Source organism: Pipistrellus hanaki, assembly GCF_964339955.1.
Source record: "Pipistrellus hanaki genome assembly, chromosome: 11".
Taxonomy (NCBI): domain Eukaryota; kingdom Metazoa; phylum Chordata; class Mammalia; order Chiroptera; family Vespertilionidae; genus Pipistrellus; species Pipistrellus hanaki.
In genome coordinates this window covers 51,798,921-51,816,301 of record NC_140513.1, presented here as the reverse complement: position 1 = coordinate 51,816,301, position 17,381 = coordinate 51,798,921, and the positions used below count along the sequence as shown (strand labels likewise).

The following is a 17,381-nucleotide window of genomic DNA, read 5'->3' as shown; positions in this document are numbered from 1 at the left end:
GTTTCTAACCCTCCATCCCTCTCCCTTCCTCTCTGTAAAAAAAAAATCAATAAAATATATATTTTTAAAAACAACAGTTAAAAAAGAGAAGAGGTGGGATGTATATACAATGGGATATTCCTTGGCTACAAAAGAAATCTTACCATTTGCAACAGCATAGATGGACCTAGAGGGTATGATGCTAGTGAAGTAAGTCAGACAGAGAAAGACAAATACCATATGATCCTGCTTATATGTGGAATCTAAAATACAAAATAAATAAACAAAGAGAACAGAAACAGACTCAAATACAGGGAACAGTCTGCTGGCTGCCAGATGGGAGGGGGCTGGGGCGGCTGGATGAATAGAATGAAGGGATTAAGGAGTACAGATCGGCAGTTGCAGATTAGTCCTGAGGATGTAAGCACAGCATGGGGAAAGGAGTCAGTGATAATGTGACAATCACGTGTGGTACCAGGTGGATGCTAGACTCATCAGGAGGCTCACTTGGTTAGGTTATATTCCGTAAATGTCTAACACCGATCGTGGCTATCCCTGAATGTCATATATAATATTGAATGTCAACTGTAATTGAAGAGTAAACAAACAAAAACATATAAATGAAGAAATGAGGGAAATGTAAGAAGTTAAGGTATTGAGAGGCATAGACAAGTATAGAGTATTACCATTTGCAGATTTCATAGCCTTTTTCTTTTTAAATATTAAATAATAAAATTCCTCCTCTGCCTTTTAATCAATAGTTTTTTTTTTAGTGCATTTGTAAAAACAAGCAGTTGTACATGTATTCTGGAGCAGCCTAGAAGGTCTAAAGTGGAAAAAAAAATCTTCAGATTTGGACAAGTGTGCGGGTAGACTGCAGAGGACAAAATAGCTCCCTACCTAATGCACCACACTTCCTGTGACTGCTCACTCCACACAACCCAAAGCATTTATTTCTCAGCACAAAGCTGTGTGGCAGTCCAGGAGGGTGCTTTGGTCACTATTTCATAGACAAGGAATCCTGGATATCAAATGACTGCCACGGCCAAGGCAGTAGTAGTTCATTGCAACTTGATGCTCTGTCTTCTCATTTCTAGGCTAGTACACCATTCATGAGGCCTCTCCCCCCTACCCCCCACGGAGTTATAACCCTTCTCATCTATTTAGTCTTACAGTGTATTGACAACCATGGTTTCTTTTGATTGGTCTTCGAGAGTCTTCCCTTATAAGGATCCCAATGCCTTGCAACTCTGATATTTATTGAGTCTGAGTTTATTGCTAGTGCCTTACCTGGCACCGTGGCACAAAGTTTCAGCCATTTGAAAGTTTTGTGCTCATTGGTTCAAATCTGTTGTGCCACACTAGTTGATGAAGCGGCTGTGTTAGGGTCACTTTTGGAAAAACGAGGAAAGATTTTCTACCTTGGTCCAGAGCTTTCCCACCACCTCCTCCTTGGAACACATATTATCATTATTATTTCAGAGACGTGTCTAGTCTTCAAATATGAATTTTTCTATGGGAAATGTTATAATAATGTAGACACTTTAAAATCTCTGACATACACCCAGCCAGCGTGGCTCAGTGATTGAGGTCATGAGCCAGGAGGTCACAGTTTGATTCCAGGTCAGGCCACAAGCCCAGGTTGCAGGCTTGATGCCCAGGGTGCAAGAGGCGGCCGATCAGCAATTCTCTCTCATCATTGATGTTTCAACTTCTCTCCCTCCTGGCCTCTTTGAAATCAACAACAACAACAACTATATATATAATTGATTTTTTTACAGAGAGGAAGAGAGAAGGATAGAGAATTGGAAACATCAATGAGAGAGAATCATCGATCAGCTGCCTCTTGCACACCCCCCACTGGGGATGTTCCCAGCAACCGAGATATATGCTCTTGACCAGAATCGAACCTGGGACCTTTCAGGCCACAGGCCTATGTTTTATCCACTGAGCCAAACTGGTTTTGGCAAAAAATATATTTAAAAAAAAAAATCTCTGAGATACAGGGTATTTTGTCTTCTCAATCTACTTGAGAAATTCATTAAAAGCAGGAAGCAGAACTGGGGTCTAGGGCCTCAGGATTAAAGATATAGAGATCAAATCTTTTAAAGATCTTTAAATTCTTCACTTATCAAGCCTAGATTGTCAGCAAAGTTTGGCTTGACTACTGGTAACTTTAATTACTTAATGAGGCTTGGGAGAATCACAGAGTTTATGCAGGGAATTCTGGCCCCTCAGGAGGCCGAGTTCCAGTATCTGTTTAGTGAGAGAAGGTTTGCCAGTGGCTAAATCATTAAGGTAATGGCCAGATTTTTACTAGGGGCTTATGAGAGAAGAGGGGACCCTCTCTCTTTGCTTAGTTTGTAAAGAGTGAAGGATAGAGGGAGTTACTGTTTAATGGGTTTCGGGTTTCAGTTTGGAAAGATGAAAAAGTTCTAGAGATTGGTTGCACAACAATGTAAATATAATAAACACTACTGAACTGTATGCACACTTAAAAGGGTTAAGATGGTAAATTTTGTGTTATGTGTATCCTACCGTAATTAAAGAGAAATAGAAAAAAGAATGCCCAGACATTATTATGGAGTTCAACCTAGCTTTCTTTGACCTTCTTGTTTGTCTTAGACATTTTTGGAGAATTACACTAATGTCTCAATAGAAACAGTGCTTGTACTTTTATTCCCATGAGCTTACCTAGTTTTTATAACTACCTTGTAAAGTAATAACAGCAGGCATAGATAAGGAGACAAACTTAGAGAGGTGGTGTGGTTGTTTGAGGTTATAGAGCTGGGAAGTGGTACAAATAGTACATTTCTCTTTGTTTTTCTTTAAAACATTACTTTTGTGTGTAAGATTTATATAAATCAGTTTTTCATCATAAAAGTAAGATGAAAAGATTTTAAATAATTTGAAAAGAGGATAAAAAAAGTCACCAAATATCTCTCTACCCTACATAAGTCAGTATAAATTGTGAATGCTCAGAGGGTAGGAAATAAATCCTCCAGGTAAATGTGAAAAATGGACTGGGAGTTTGAGGTCTGCTCATCTGGGACCACAGTTTGAGTGGAATTAGTATGTACAGGAGAGCTTGAATTGTAGCTCTTGGGGCAAAGGGGCCCTGGGCTTCTGAACAAAGTGGAACGTTCTCTGGATGCACTTAGCAAAGACTCTAAAATGCCTATTTCCATCTGCTCCCTGGATTCCTCTCTTCCCTCATTAACACGTACCCTCACCTTGTCATAAATAATAAACTTCTGACATGCTGACCATCTTATAGGGAATATAACCTTTATGCTTTTGTCTATCCTGCACACATTGTGAAATGGGAGGGCGTTTACTGGTAAAAGTTGAGGCAGTGGACTCAGGGAAGACAGATGACTTTCTGAATGAAGATCTATCTCACAGCTAGAGAATGGAAGCACTGACTTCTGGTGTCCAGTCCAGGAATTTTCATTGTATCACATCAGGCTTGAGGAGAATGCATGCTGATGAGCCTCTTGCAAGATACTTGTCTGTTTTTAAATAGCCATACTCTTCGTTCTGATCTGATTGGACAGGGGTGGTGGGGGCTGGGCAGAAGTGTTTGAACTTCCTTTGGTAGATACAGGCAGCCCCTTTAGGTTCTTAACCTAAGGAGGCAGAGTGATTAAACATCTGTTTTAGGAAGAGCAGTGTGAAAGCGGTGTGCAGGATGAAGGAAAGCAAAATTAGTATTGCTTGGGAACTTGTTGGGCCTTTCCCAGGCCTACTGAGTCAGGAATGCTGGTGGTGGGGCTCAGCGCTGCGTTGGGTTGTAGCAAGCCCTTCGGGTAAATGTTTTGCACGCTGAAGTTTGAGAACCATGGAATCAAAGCAGCACGGTCGGGAAGGCATTCTTGACTGGAAGTGAGAAGGGTCTCAGTTAATGTGATGGCAGTTGACATGGGTAGAACTGACTCCCAGAGATGCTGAGAAGTGCCCGCTGAGCTTCAACTCCCTCTCTTGGTCATTCCGTGCAAAACACCTGGTAGCACTGATATTCTGGTAATACGGGCAGTGATTCTTAACTTCATGTGAACATCTTAGTAAACTGCTTAGAAGGGTTGCGTTTACTGTGTTTGGAGGTGCTGAGCTCCCACTTTTGTTTATCCCTGTAAGCTGGGCATCTAAGTGGGTCCTCCTGGTGATGGTGGCCTGCTGAGATGCAGGGGCGATTGTCCGTTGGCAAGGGGACCAGTATTTGTTCACAGCCCATCTCCTTGTAATAAAAGCTGAGCTGTAAGCTGAGAGAAGTGGTGGGAGAGAAGAGTAAGAGAACTGGGTGGGAGGTGGTAAAACTGGAAAATCTAATAGTTGAAGGAGTGATTAGAAAGGGAATGGGGATTTCTGAGCTAAGAATTTCTTTTTGTTCTTAGAATAAAACCCTCCTTTCTGTCTCTGATTTCTGGTTTCTGCCTGGTTGCTGTCCTCTTCTTCTCTCACTCTCTGCCTTGCTTATTATATTCCCAGCTTAGAATCTTCCCTTCTCCCTTCAACTTAGATATTCCCATGTGTATGTTACAGCACTCAGAGGTCACCCTTTTGGAGAATTTTCCATGATCATCCTATTAATGGTGGGCCTTACCACCCATCTTCCCAAACCAGTTTCTTGCCCATACTGTCTAACCTAGCCTGAGATGATCTTAGCTGCAGGTCTTCTCATTTAAGTTTGCACCCTACTCCAGGAGAATAGAAGCTACTTTAGAGCCCTGCATCTTGTGTGTCTCATTTATTGTTATATTCCAGCCTCTACAAGGGTGCCTGGCACATACTTAGAGCTCCATAAATATTAGTTAAATGAATTCTAGGCGGAGATCTGACTGGGGTGAAAGGTAGGGGTAGGAGATGGGTGAAATGTGTCTATAGACATCAGGCAGCAAATGACAGGTCAGTTGGACTGGACAGTGGAGGTGAAACAAGGTAAATCCTAGAGATGTTCAGGAAATAACACAGACCAAACGTGGTGATGGACTGAAGGGAGGTATCAAGCAACTGCCTTATGAAAATCTTCCTGAGAGAGGTTTATGAACTCTTAGCATTATTCTTTGACTTCTATAGTTACTGGATATTCAAGAGCAAACAGTTCTGGATTTTTCAGGGTTCGTCAGAGAATCAGGACCAATAGGATATATAGATGAGGAGACTTGTCTTGGGAATTGGCTCATGTAAATATGGAGTTCTGGAAGTCCCACAATCTGTTCTTTGTGAGCTGCGGAACCAGCAAAGCCAGTGGTGCAGTTCATTCGGGTCTGTAGGATCGAGAACCAGGAGATCAAGAGAGCAGAATGTGAATGGCCCAGCTCAAACAGAGAGCATACGCATCCACTCTTCCTCTGCTTTTTGTTCTATTTGGGCCCTCTGTGGATTGGATGATGCCTACCCACACTGGGAAGGGCCTTCTGCTTTACTCAATTCAACAGCTAGTCTATTCTAGAAACAGCCTTCACAGACACATCCAGAAATAGTGTCTTACCAGCTATCTGGACATTCCTTTAGTCCAGTCAAGTTGACACGTAAAATTAACCATCAAAAATTTTCAGCTCTTCAGCTACCCCTCCTACACCACCTTCAAGCTCTAGGTGTGAGGAATTCTGTGTTCCTACCCAGATCAGCTTTACCTAGCCACCCACCCACCCACCAGCTCAACAATATTGAATGAGTATGATCTATGTTCTAGATCCCACTGAGGATACTGGTGGCACAGCAGTGACTAGAACAACCTCCTTGCATTTATGTTCTAGAGAAGGAAGACAGACAAAGACAAACATGTCCAAAACGCTGCATGGGATACTGGGATGGTAGTAAGTGGTGTGGAGTGAAGAAACAGACAGTATGGGTGTGGTCACTGAGGCAGTTCTGAGTTGATGCTTCTTGAGCTAAGATCTGTATAACAGGGAGGAACCAGCCATGAGAAGTTTTGGAGGCGTAGGACCGTTTCCTGTAGAACCTTCAGAACCAATTTCTGGTAGATGAGTAACTGGTAAGATTTTGTTTTCATGCTTGAAAGGATACATTTGGAGAGGTTGGCGGCATGGCAATTCAACTTTAAGTACTTTGAAATAAATTGTACTTCTCATTTGCTTACTTATTGATATTTCAATAATAAATCATTAGCAGATAATTTTCAAATAGTGTATAATCATGATTCTCATAGAGATACAGAAATCACTGCCTTTGAAAGACTTTACTAACTTATTAATCAATGAAGGAACTAGGCAGATGTTATCATAGCAGATTCAAAGGAGAAATGAAGACAGCACACATTTATATGGACTAAAAAGTGTTGAAATGAATGTGTAAATTCAGGAACAACTAGTTTCTTTTACACTGGAGGGAAGTCAGTTGAACCTCTACTGGCCGGGACTATATTGATATGTCTATAGACAACAAATAGTTTGCATGGCTATCAATTACTTACAATTCACAGAGTTGTAAGAAAACTCCCATAAAATCAAAAGCAAGTAACTAGGAGGGGTCTCCCGTAGACAATTCAGTTTTCCACTGAAGCACATTTCTCCCCTTTATATAATCTAACAAAAACAAATAACCTTGGCCTCTCCCATGAAAAAAGGTAGTTCTTTTACTTGTGGTAGAGTGATGGGGGGAGGAGGGAGAGGTTAGGGCATTACTATCATTCACTGCTCGTAATGAGCCATATTTGTCATTAACTCCATCCTCACAATGGCCCCATGAAGTAGTGTGATGTCCCATTTTACAGATGAGAAAGTCAGCTCTCAGAGGTTCAAGACACTGCTAGTAAGTGGCAGAGTTAGAATTTTAGCCTATTTGTATGCAAAGTACATACACACACACACACACACATGCACACTCCCTGAGACAGCTTGCTAATAGTAAAAACTATATATATATATATATATTTTTTGTTGTTGTTTTTTGTTTTTTCCCCCTTGATCTTTAGGTCACCAGCAACCAAGATGGATCTCAAGAATGGCCTGGAAGAATGTGAAGTGGCACTGAAATTATTTCTGAATAACAAATTTAAAGATGCCTTAGAATTGCTTCAACCATGGTAATTAACTTTATTTCTTTTAGGTAAAATGTATTTTTTCACATGTTTTTGGTGACACTCATGTCTTTTATGTCATACTTGTCAGTTAATTTATTTGTATTTCCACCTAAATATTTGAGGCCTTTTAACATCCAGTTAAGAAATCTGTCTTTTCAACTTTACTCAGTAGAAAATTTCTGATTTTTTTCTCATTCTTTAATTTCTATACTTATTTAAATAGTGTCATTTATGTAGTTCTGTAGAGCTCCATTTTGCCTTTGTCACTGAACTATTTTTACAGATGTTCCTCTTAACCTTAAATATAATGGAGAAGAGTTTCCTTTGAATTGGGAAAGGGAAGAACAAGAAAATGCTAATCACAAGTGCTAACAAATTTTTTTTTTAATTTTTATTTTTTTAAAATATATTTTATTGATATTTTACAGAGAGGAAGGGAGAGAGATAGAGAGCTAGAAACGTTGATGAGAGAGAAACATCGACCAGCTGCCTCTTGCACACCCCCTACTGGGGATGTGCCCGCAACTAAGGTACATGCCCTTGACTGGAATCGAACCCGGGACCTTTCAGTCCACAGACCCGACGCTCTACCAGTGAGCCAAACCGGTTTCGGTGTAAGTGCTAACAAATTTAAAATGATATAAATATTATAGGGACTCCCTGCTTATGTGATAAACTTAGGTTAAACAACTTAATTTTAATTAATAGTACCTGTTAATTCCCACCCCCCCTCCCCGTGCTCAGCCTTCTTATTAGGCCTCACTTTGACCACAGTCCCCGAAACCATGGTGTGACTTTAGCTTGACAGGAGTGCTTATTCTGACATTGTTTCTTCAGACACAGTTGCTTCCTTGGGTTAAACTTAAACCTCATATCATAATTTTCTAGAAGCTTATCTGGTTACGAAAGTGGGAATCTTCCTCTTTTGAGCCATCAGTTCGGTGATGTAATTCTTGTCTTTGATCTTGAATCTTAGAAATGGATTTACCTACTGAGAAACTGCAAAGGCAGTTCTATTCAGAGTTAGATGATCTTGGTCAATTAGCATTTCAGAGGTTAGGAACACATGTTAAAATATCTAGATGGTGAAGCCCGCGGCTGACAGAAATTGTCCTGTGTCCATCGCTTGTCTCATAACCTTTACCTTGCCTGTCTCCTACTTTTTCGCCCAGTGACTTCTCCATCCCTCTGTGTCTCTACCTTTCCCTGTCTTCTCTCTGTCTAAATTTTTTCTTTGTCTCTCCTCTCTCAGTCTGCCTGCTCACCTCCTTTTTTAGTCAAACACATCTTTTTTTTTTTCTATGCCACTGAAATTAGCTGGACATAATATGGAATGAAAATAAATGATTTAGTATTGTATTTCATGGAGTGATAGATTCTCTGATCTTTTTTTCTTTTTCTTTCTTTTTTTTTTTTTTTAATAAGTTTTTATTTTTCATATTATTACAAATGTTCCTTTCCCCCCCCCCCCCCTACCATTGCTCTCCTCCACCAGGTTCCCACCCCACCCTCTGCCCTTTCCCCTCTCCCCATTGTCCTCATCCATAGGTGCACAGTTTATGTTCAGTCTCTTCCCACGCCCCCCTCTCCCCTTTTCCCCAAGAATCGTCAGTTCACTCCCCTTCCATACCTCTGATTCTATTATATTCAACAGTTAATATTGTTCATCAGATTTTTTTAATTTCCTTGGTTTTTAGATTCACTTGTTGATAATTACGTATTTGTTGTTCATAATTTTTATCTTTGTTTACTTTCTCTTCTGAAAGAACCCCCTTCAGCAATTCATATAATTCTGGTTTGGTGGTGATGAACTCCTTTAGCTTTTTTTTATTAGTGAAGCTCTTTATCTGGCCTTCGATTCTGAGTGATAACTTCGCTGGGTAGCTTATTTTTGGCTGTAGGTTCTTGCTATTCATCACCTTGTATATTTCTTGCCATTCCCTTCTGGCCTGCATGGTTTCTGTTGAGAAGTCAGCTGACAATCGTATAGGTGCTCCTTTATAAGTTACTACCTTCTTTGCTCTTGCTTCTTTTAATATTCTCTCTTTATCTTTTGCTTTTGGAATTTTAATAATGACGTGTCTCGGTGTGGTCCTCTTTGGATTCCTTTTGTTTGGAGTTCTGTGCACTTCCTGGACTTGTAAGTCAAATTCTTTCACCAGGTGGGGGAAGTTTTCTGTCACTATTTCTTTCAGTATGTTTTCGATATCTTGCTCTCTCTCATCTTCTGGAACCCCCATAATTCTGATGTTGGTTCGCTTGAAGTTGTCCCAGAGGTTTCTTACATTATCTTCAATTTTCTGGATTCTCTTGCCTTCTAGCTTCTGTGGAGGAGTGTCTTCTGGCTCTTTATGTTCCAAATCTTTGACTTGATTCTTGCGATCTTCCCTTCTGTTTTTAGGACTCTGTAGAATATTTTTTATTTCAGACAATGTATTCTTTATTTCTTGTTGTTCCCTTATCATTTCTTGATGGTCTCTTTTCATATCCTCATAGGCCTTATCCATCTTTTCTAGGAAATTCTTGAAAAACCTTATAAGCGTAGATTTGAACTCTATATCCAGACGCTTTTTGTCCTCCATTTCTTTCGTTTGTGATCTATTTTGTTGTCGCATTTCGCAGTTACAGATGGGACGGGATTTCAGGGTGGAGCCTGCAGCTTTGGCTTCCATCAGCCCCGCCCTATGCGGGTCCTTCAGTGCTCGCTGCCGGCGCCTCTGAGAGAAAGGTGCCCTCGATTTTCGCCTGCTGCCAAACAGTCTATGCTCTCCCACAATGAGCCCGGTATTGGGGTTCAGTTCAGTTGGAAGTGGAGTTGGAGGTGGTGTTCACAGCAGTCTGGAGCCCCAGTCTCCTTCCCGTCAGGGCAATCCCGCGGCACAGCCGACCGTCCCTTCTCTGGGGGCAGTGTGCGCGCCTCCGGGACCTCCTTCCTCCGCTACCCCGGGGTTCCGACTTACAGCCCAGCTCCCTATGGCTGAGCCTGAGTCCCCGGGGTCTGGCCCAGAACGGGGGTTCAGAGCAGTTGGGGGCCCAGCACAGTCGGAGTGTTTATCTCCTTTCTGCTAGGGAACGCCCGCCAGGCACTCGGCCTCCCTCCTCTCCGGCTCCGTCCTCTCCGCGTGCGCCGCGTGTCTCCATACCTTAGGCTTTTACAGCTCCTCCGCGCTTCCTTCTGGTTTTCTCCTTGCTTCTTGTTGTAGGATTTCCAGTCAGTCGACTTTCCTGTAGTTCTGGGTAATGTCCATTTTATATTTTAGTTGTATTTTATTAAAATTGTTGTGTGCGGCTGCGGCTAGTTGCCTACCCGAGCAGCCATCTTGGATTCTCCCTCTTTTTTTCTTTTTTTAAATATATTTTATTGATTTTTTACAGAGAGGAAGGAAGAGAGATAGAGAGCTAGAAACATCAATGAGAGAGAAACATCGACCAGCTGCCTCTTGCACACCCCCTACTGGGGATGTGCCCGCAACCAATGTACATGCCCCTGACCAGAATCGAACCTGGGACCTTTCAGTCCGCAGACCCACGCTCTACCACTGAGCCAAACCGGTTTCGGCAGATTCTCTGATCTTTATGCAGGTTTCACTCTTAAGAATATATTTTTCCTACTTGAATACTTTTTTCCTCTTGGAGGACCTTCTGGTTTAAATACAAGATTTAAAACCCCAGTTACTGGTTAACTTTGGGCTGCTCTTATGCCTTGCGGTCCTTTTGAACAACCAGAGCCTCACTGTTCAGGACAAACTGCAAATTACTGCAGGATGTTTAGACTATCTAGTTGGGGAAGAAAATAAAGTGGCTTGCACTTGTTTTATACAGCAGTAGGCTGTTGTGATTATATTTGAATTAAAAATAGAATCATGCATTGATATTTTACATCTTATAAATAATTAACATAACTTAAGAAGTTTTGACAAAAGTGATGATGAGGTTTTTTTTTTTTTTACAGCCTGAGAATCTGGGGTGTCTATCATTTATCAGGACTAACTGACCTTCTTAAGAATCTAAGTGATTCTCACTGGCAATGTGAATTATCAAGAACTTTAATCAGGAATCTCAGATAATGGGATTAGATTAGCGATGGAGATTAAAATGTGCTTTTGTCTCCTACCTAACTTTATTGCAAAAATGTTGCCTCTGGCTTCTAGAGGAAAGGGGACAATTTTGTTGTTATTAATCTTCACTTGAGAATATTTTTCGTTGATTTTTTTTTTTAGGGAAAAAAGAGAAAGATAGAGAGAAACATTGATGTGAGAGAAACACATCGATTGGCTGCCTCCTACACAAGCCCTAACCAGGGCCTGGGCTGGGGAGGAGCCTGCAACCAAGGTTTAAACCCTTGGCCAGAATCTTACCCAGGGGCCCTTTGATCCGAAGGCTGACACTTTATCCACTGAGCAAAACCGGCTAGGGCAGAGAGGGGACAGTTTTTAATGAGTCTTTATCTTTCAAAAAAATGTCAGAATCTGTCACAAAATATATTTCTAGTGGCTTTTATTGTAGCACTTATATCAGAGCTAAAGGCAGTACACTGCCCCTGGTTCAACTGGGGAAAAGCCGTTTGCTTTGAAACGTTTTCTAGGAAATTAACCCGCACGCTGCCCTCTTGTGCTGAAACAGGGAAAAGCAACTCATCTCTTTCAACCTGCAGTGTTCTGTGCTGCCTGTGTGAGCTTAAATAATTAAATCCTCTATATGGGAATGTTTTGGGGCCCGTCTTTTACCATCCCTATTCTTTCAGGGACTAATGCACAGGAGTCAAGATTGTCACTGTGAAAGTCAAGACATGCATGTATTAGGATTTCTCATGATGACCGTCAGACTAGACCTGAACGCTTTCCAGTTTGAACTGAAATGTGCTAATTTCCTTGTGTTGCCCCCAGGGCTAAGGACAACATGTACCATGCCTTGGGCTACAGTACCATTGTGGTATTGCAGGCCATCATGACCTTCGAGCAACAGGACATCCAAAATGGCATTTCTGCCATGAGGGACGCCTTACAAACCTGCCAAAAGTATGAACTCAGTAATTACCTGCTTGAGATGTGACTGTAAACCTATGTGTCTGCGTGCTCCAATGAATGCGGTGTGCCTGACTGAGAGCTGTTGGAAGCTGGCCACAGTTGTAAGAAAAGGACTTGAGCGTCAGAGCTTTCTTGGCCTGATGTAGTTTTGTGTAATAGAGACAAAAATCCCAAACGTGTAGCATTTGTGGTAACTGGAAGTACCCAGCAGGGCTGAGGTTTCAGTGGGGTTTGCACGCTGCTCCAGGGTCTCCCTGTGGTGAGTTTACATACCGCAGCCCGAACCAGGCCAAGCAAGCACATTCTTTTTGTAGGGGACGCTGCCAATTCAGAAAGGAAAGTTTTATTTGCTTACAAAGAATGTAGTTGGTGAAAATGAGATGGGTTTTCAATTTCATTTTAATCTTTGCTCTGTGTCCATAGGAAGACCCTAGCAAAAGCTGTTAGCTAGCATCGGTGAATTTTAACCTTGGTGGAATTATGTACTCACCTAATTTTGTGGCAAGCCCCACACATGAAGAGAGAGCTTGCAAGTATTGTACTTTTACATTCATTCTTTTTTTAAAAAAAATATTTTATTGATTTTTTACAGAGAGGAAGAGAGAGGGATAGAGAGCTAGAAACATCGATGAGAGAGAATCATCGATCAGCTGCCTCTTGCACATCCCCTACTGGGGATGTGCCGGCAACCAAGGTACATGCCCTTGACCAGAATCGAACCTGGGACCTTTCGGTCTGCAGGCCGACGCTCTATCCACTGAGCCACACCGGTTTTGGCACGTTCATTCTTTATCTGTGGTGAGTCTTACCACAGAAATGCTGAGTTCAGCCACAGATCAGGGGAGATGCTTGGCAGGTTGGGGTCACTGTTTTGTGGGGGTCTGTCCACTCACGTGTCCAGCAAGCAGTTATTAATGGGCCCCCCCCTCCCGGCATGCCAGCCCAGTGCTGGGAGGTGAGGTGCAGGGCTGACAGGGTGGCCTCTGCCCCGGGGGACGGTGGTGTGCTCTGCCTGCCTTCAGGACTCTCTGGTGTGATTGCGACTGAAGTGAACGTCGAGTGAAAAGGAGCTCGGGCTAATTTCTTCTTCTTCCTCTCTCCTTCCCTCCTGCTTATTCTGTGCAGATATAGGAAAAAAAACACGGTTGTAGAATCTTTCTCAAGTCTTATTTCCAGAGGATCATTGGAACAGATGACTGAAGGTAAGCGTCACTTAAAAGATTACATTTTTTCCTTTCTTTGAAAAATCGAAACAGGATCATGCTCGTAAGATCCAATACTTAAATATATCATATGAAGTAAATGAAATGTCTTTTTCTCTTTCCCATCATTCCTTCCAGAAGTAACTACTTGTAGCAGTTGGTTTTGAAGCCTTGCAGACTTTTCAGTGTACACATATAAATATACACAAGGTAGATGTGGGTGTTTATAGTTGTTCAAGTATTATCCGTTTTTGCAAGCATAGAATTACATAATATACCAGGATATATTGTTCTATAATATTATTTTTTGGGATATTGATGTTTTCCCATGCCAGTATATATAACTTGTATTTTCTTCTGTTTAATAGTCATGTAGTACTCCACTGGATGGGTTACTACAAATTACTTGCTTTTATCTATTGAAGAACAGTTGAATTATTTTTATTTTTTCACTATTACAAATGATGCTTTCCTAAAATCCTTTTTAAAAAAATCCTCACCTGAGTGTATGTTTTCATTTATTTTAGAGATAGAGGAAGGGAGAGGAAGGGAGAGACAGAGAAACATTGATGTGAGAGAGAAACATCAATCAGTTGCCATCTGCACTCTCCCAAATTAGGGATCAAACCCACAACCTGGGCATGTGCCCTGACTGGGAATCTAACCTGCTACATTTAGGTGTATGGGATGATGCCCGAGTCAACTGAGCCACCCAGCCAGAGCATGTCCTAAAATTCTAGGACCTATGTCTTCATACATTTTTGTAAGCGTTTTAGAGGATAGAATCCTAAAAGTGAAATGACTGGGACTTAGGATTTGAAAGTTGTTAATATTTATAGATGCTACCTATGTTTTCTCCAAAGAGTTAGGTCAGTTTATATTTTTACCACCCATGTATGAGAGTTGCTATTTTTCTGCAAGCAATTAAATTGTTTTCAAGGTAAAAGGAGTAATTTTGATATCTTATGAAAACACATTGGTTATGTTTCACAGTATGGAAGATGTTTGGTTTGTGGATATTTAGGAAATAGTTGAGAACCCAGGAATGGCCATAGCACTCTGATTAGTTGAAGAGGGAAGGGAATGGATCTTTTTGTTGTCAATTCCTTCAAGTTCCCATTGAGATGAGGGCAGAAGGTCCCTGATTAGCTGTTTTATAAGTGTTATACTCTAGTCAGAATTGCTTCTAAGAAAAGAACACCCGGATGGCCTGCAGAAGAGAAAATCATGTGCTTCAGACGTGGCCAGCCTAGGGTAAAGCTCTGCTATCTGAGGAGAATTTGTGCACGTGTCTGTCGTCATTGTCAAACTGACACCCTGGAAGAGGTAACACCATTAGTGGAAGTGGCTGATTAAGGCAAGAACTATTCTGGATACAGCTGTCAGAGTCATGCCTGGTCTTCACATGTATGTCAGGCACAGTTTTTTATTTATTTTTTGTTATTTTTGGTTAATCCTCACCTGAGGCTATTTTTTTCCCATTGATTTTTAGACAAAGTGAGGGGGAGATAGAGAGGAACATTGATGTGAGAGAGACACATCTATTGGTTGCCTCCCAAACACTTCCTACCAGGATCTGGAATTGAGCCTGCAACTGAGTTACATTTCCTTGACTAGAATCGAACCTGGGACCCTTCAGTCCATGGGCTGACGCTCTATCCACTGAGCCAAAATGGTCAGGGCCAGTTTTTTAATGTGTTGTATTATGAGGTTTTATTTTGTTAGAAGAACATTATCACCAACCTGTTGTAGACAATGAAGAACTCGGGAACATTTGTATGTTGTGAGGCTAGGCGCTGATCACAGGAGAGGCCTGTGGGACTTGTTCCTGAAGGGTATGATGTCGGCCCTTAAACCGTTACAGAATGGAACGGTGTTTCCTGTGTCACCCCAGGCAGCCGAAGCACACTACCTTTTTATCCAGAAAGAGATTTTCTTTATCCCCTTGATTTCGGGTAGAATATGGCTTTATATTTTCCATCTTTGGGTCATTGATGTAAATTGGCCCCAGTAATCCTAAAGGCCACTAAAGTAGGTCAGTGAGAGTTTAAATGGACCCTGAAGGAATTTGACTCTTCATCTGTATTCTTTCTGTTTTCCTCAATCTGGTTTCTCTCCAGTGGCCTGTTGCCTTCTGCTTTCCTTTTTTTTCTTTTTCTTTTTTTCCCCTCCAATATGAAGGCTGACATTTGAGATTTTTTTTTTAACCTTAGTTTTGGGAAGAATTACATAATATTCTTAGTGTCAGTATAAATAATTATCACCTAAAAAGTAATAGTGATAATGCCCCATTATGTCTATGTGTCAGACATTGTTCTTGATGCTCTCCTAGCATTATTCAATCTAATCTGTGGAACTTCCTTCTTTATGGAGTACAAACTAATATCCAGAAGTTTAAACACGTGGCCCAGCAGAGCAGGGTTCAAACCTGGTCTACCTTTCCCTAAGCCAGGGGTCCTCAAACTTTTTAAAGTGGGGGCCAGATCACGGTCCCTCAGAGAGCTGGAGGGCCGGACTATATGAACTACTAATTCCTACTGTAACACCTCGGCTGCGCTCACTGCCCAAAAAACCTGGCGGGCTGGATCAGACTCCTCTGCGGGCCTCATGTGGCCCGCGGGCCGTAGTTTGAAGACCCCTGCCTAAGCCATAGTTCTTTCCTCTGTAACCCAAACTTTCTCCTGTACACGTGCAGAAAAAAAGGTCATAGAATGTGTTATATATGGATAAGGGAAATGTTGAATTGTTCCTGCGTTAGAGATCTTGACAATGGATGGTGCTGTGTTCTGATCTTTTTATTATGTCTTTGGACATAGCACTTTAAAAAATCTGGAATAGTTTTTTACCAAATATTAAAAAAACAAGCAACAATGAGACACTCCTACACACCTATTAGAATGTCCAGAATTTGGAACACTGACCACAGGAAATGCTGGCAAGGCTGTGGAGCCTCGGGGACTCCTTCATAGCTGATGGGAATGCAGGATGGCACAGCCACTTCGGAGGCTAGTCTGGCAGTCTCTCATGAAACATATTTTTGCCATACGATCCAGCAGCTGCTCTCCTTAATACTTCCTCAAAGAGCTGAAACTTTGTGTCTATACAAAAATCGGCAGGTGAATGTTTATAGCAGCTTTATTCATAAATGCCCAAATTTGTAAGCAACCAAGATGTCTTCCTGTAGGTGAGTGGATAAGTAAGCATCCAGACAATGAAATATTATTTAGCACCAAGAATAAGAAAGAGCTATGACATCATGGGAAGACATGGAAGAACCTTAAATGCATATTACTAAGTGGAAGACACCAATCGGAAAAGGCTACATACTGTATGACTCTAAGTATAGGACATTCGGTAAAAGGCAAAACTATGGGACTATGGGGAGAGTGAAAAGATGAGTAGCTGCCGGGGGGTCAGGTGAATAGGTAGAAGATGGAGGATTTTCAGGGACTTAGGCACCCTGTAGGATACCACATGGTGAATACATGTCATTGTATGTTTGTCCAAACATAGAGAATGTGCAACACCAACACTGAAACCTTGTGTAAACTATGAACTGTGGGTGATTATGATGTCAGTGGAGGTTCATCAGTTGTAACAAATACATCACCCTGGAGAGGAGGGTTGTTGATAGTGAGAGAGACTATGCATGTGTGGGGGTAGAGGCTATGTGGGAAGTCTGTACCATGCACGCAGTTGTGCTGTGAGTCTACTAGTAAAACGGCTCTAAAAAATAAAAATTAATTAAAAATCATAAGTTGAAAAAATAAGTCCACTTATGACTAGCCTATTCTGAAATATAGGTTTACTTAGACTTTTCATAATTGAAGGCATGCTTAGCTAACATTTCAATGCAAAGTGAAGATATTTCCTTCAGTGAACTAAGAAATTGCAAAGAAATAAGGCTTCCATAAATTAAGTTGCATTTATTCCTAATGGATTTGGCTGCCACTGCAACCCAAACAGACTCTGTGTTCCAGGGAGTGTGTCAAAACATTGTAGCTTTAGCATGCGATTTGTTTTTCCTCTTGGTAATTTTCATTTACATCCTTGAGTGGCTGGCTGTGTGCAGGAGGAAGTCCAGTTAATTAAACTTTCCATGGGTTTAACATGGAACACTCCCGCCCT

At 41.5% G+C, this 17,381-nt stretch overlaps 1 protein-coding gene across 1 annotated transcript in view; it reads left to right on the top strand.

Annotated features, from left to right (window-relative positions):
- TTC39B (tetratricopeptide repeat domain 39B) overlaps positions 1-17,381 on the top strand; it is a 129,036-nt gene that overhangs the window by 65,098 nt on the left and 46,557 nt on the right. Inside the window, exons 4-6 of the mRNA XM_084898243.1 lie at positions 6,917-7,027; positions 11,911-12,042; positions 13,177-13,253. Coding sequence (XP_084754369.1) covers positions 6,917-7,027; positions 11,911-12,042; positions 13,177-13,253 — 320 coding nt within the window. The remainder of the gene's footprint in view (positions 1-6,916; positions 7,028-11,910; positions 12,043-13,176; positions 13,254-17,381) is intronic.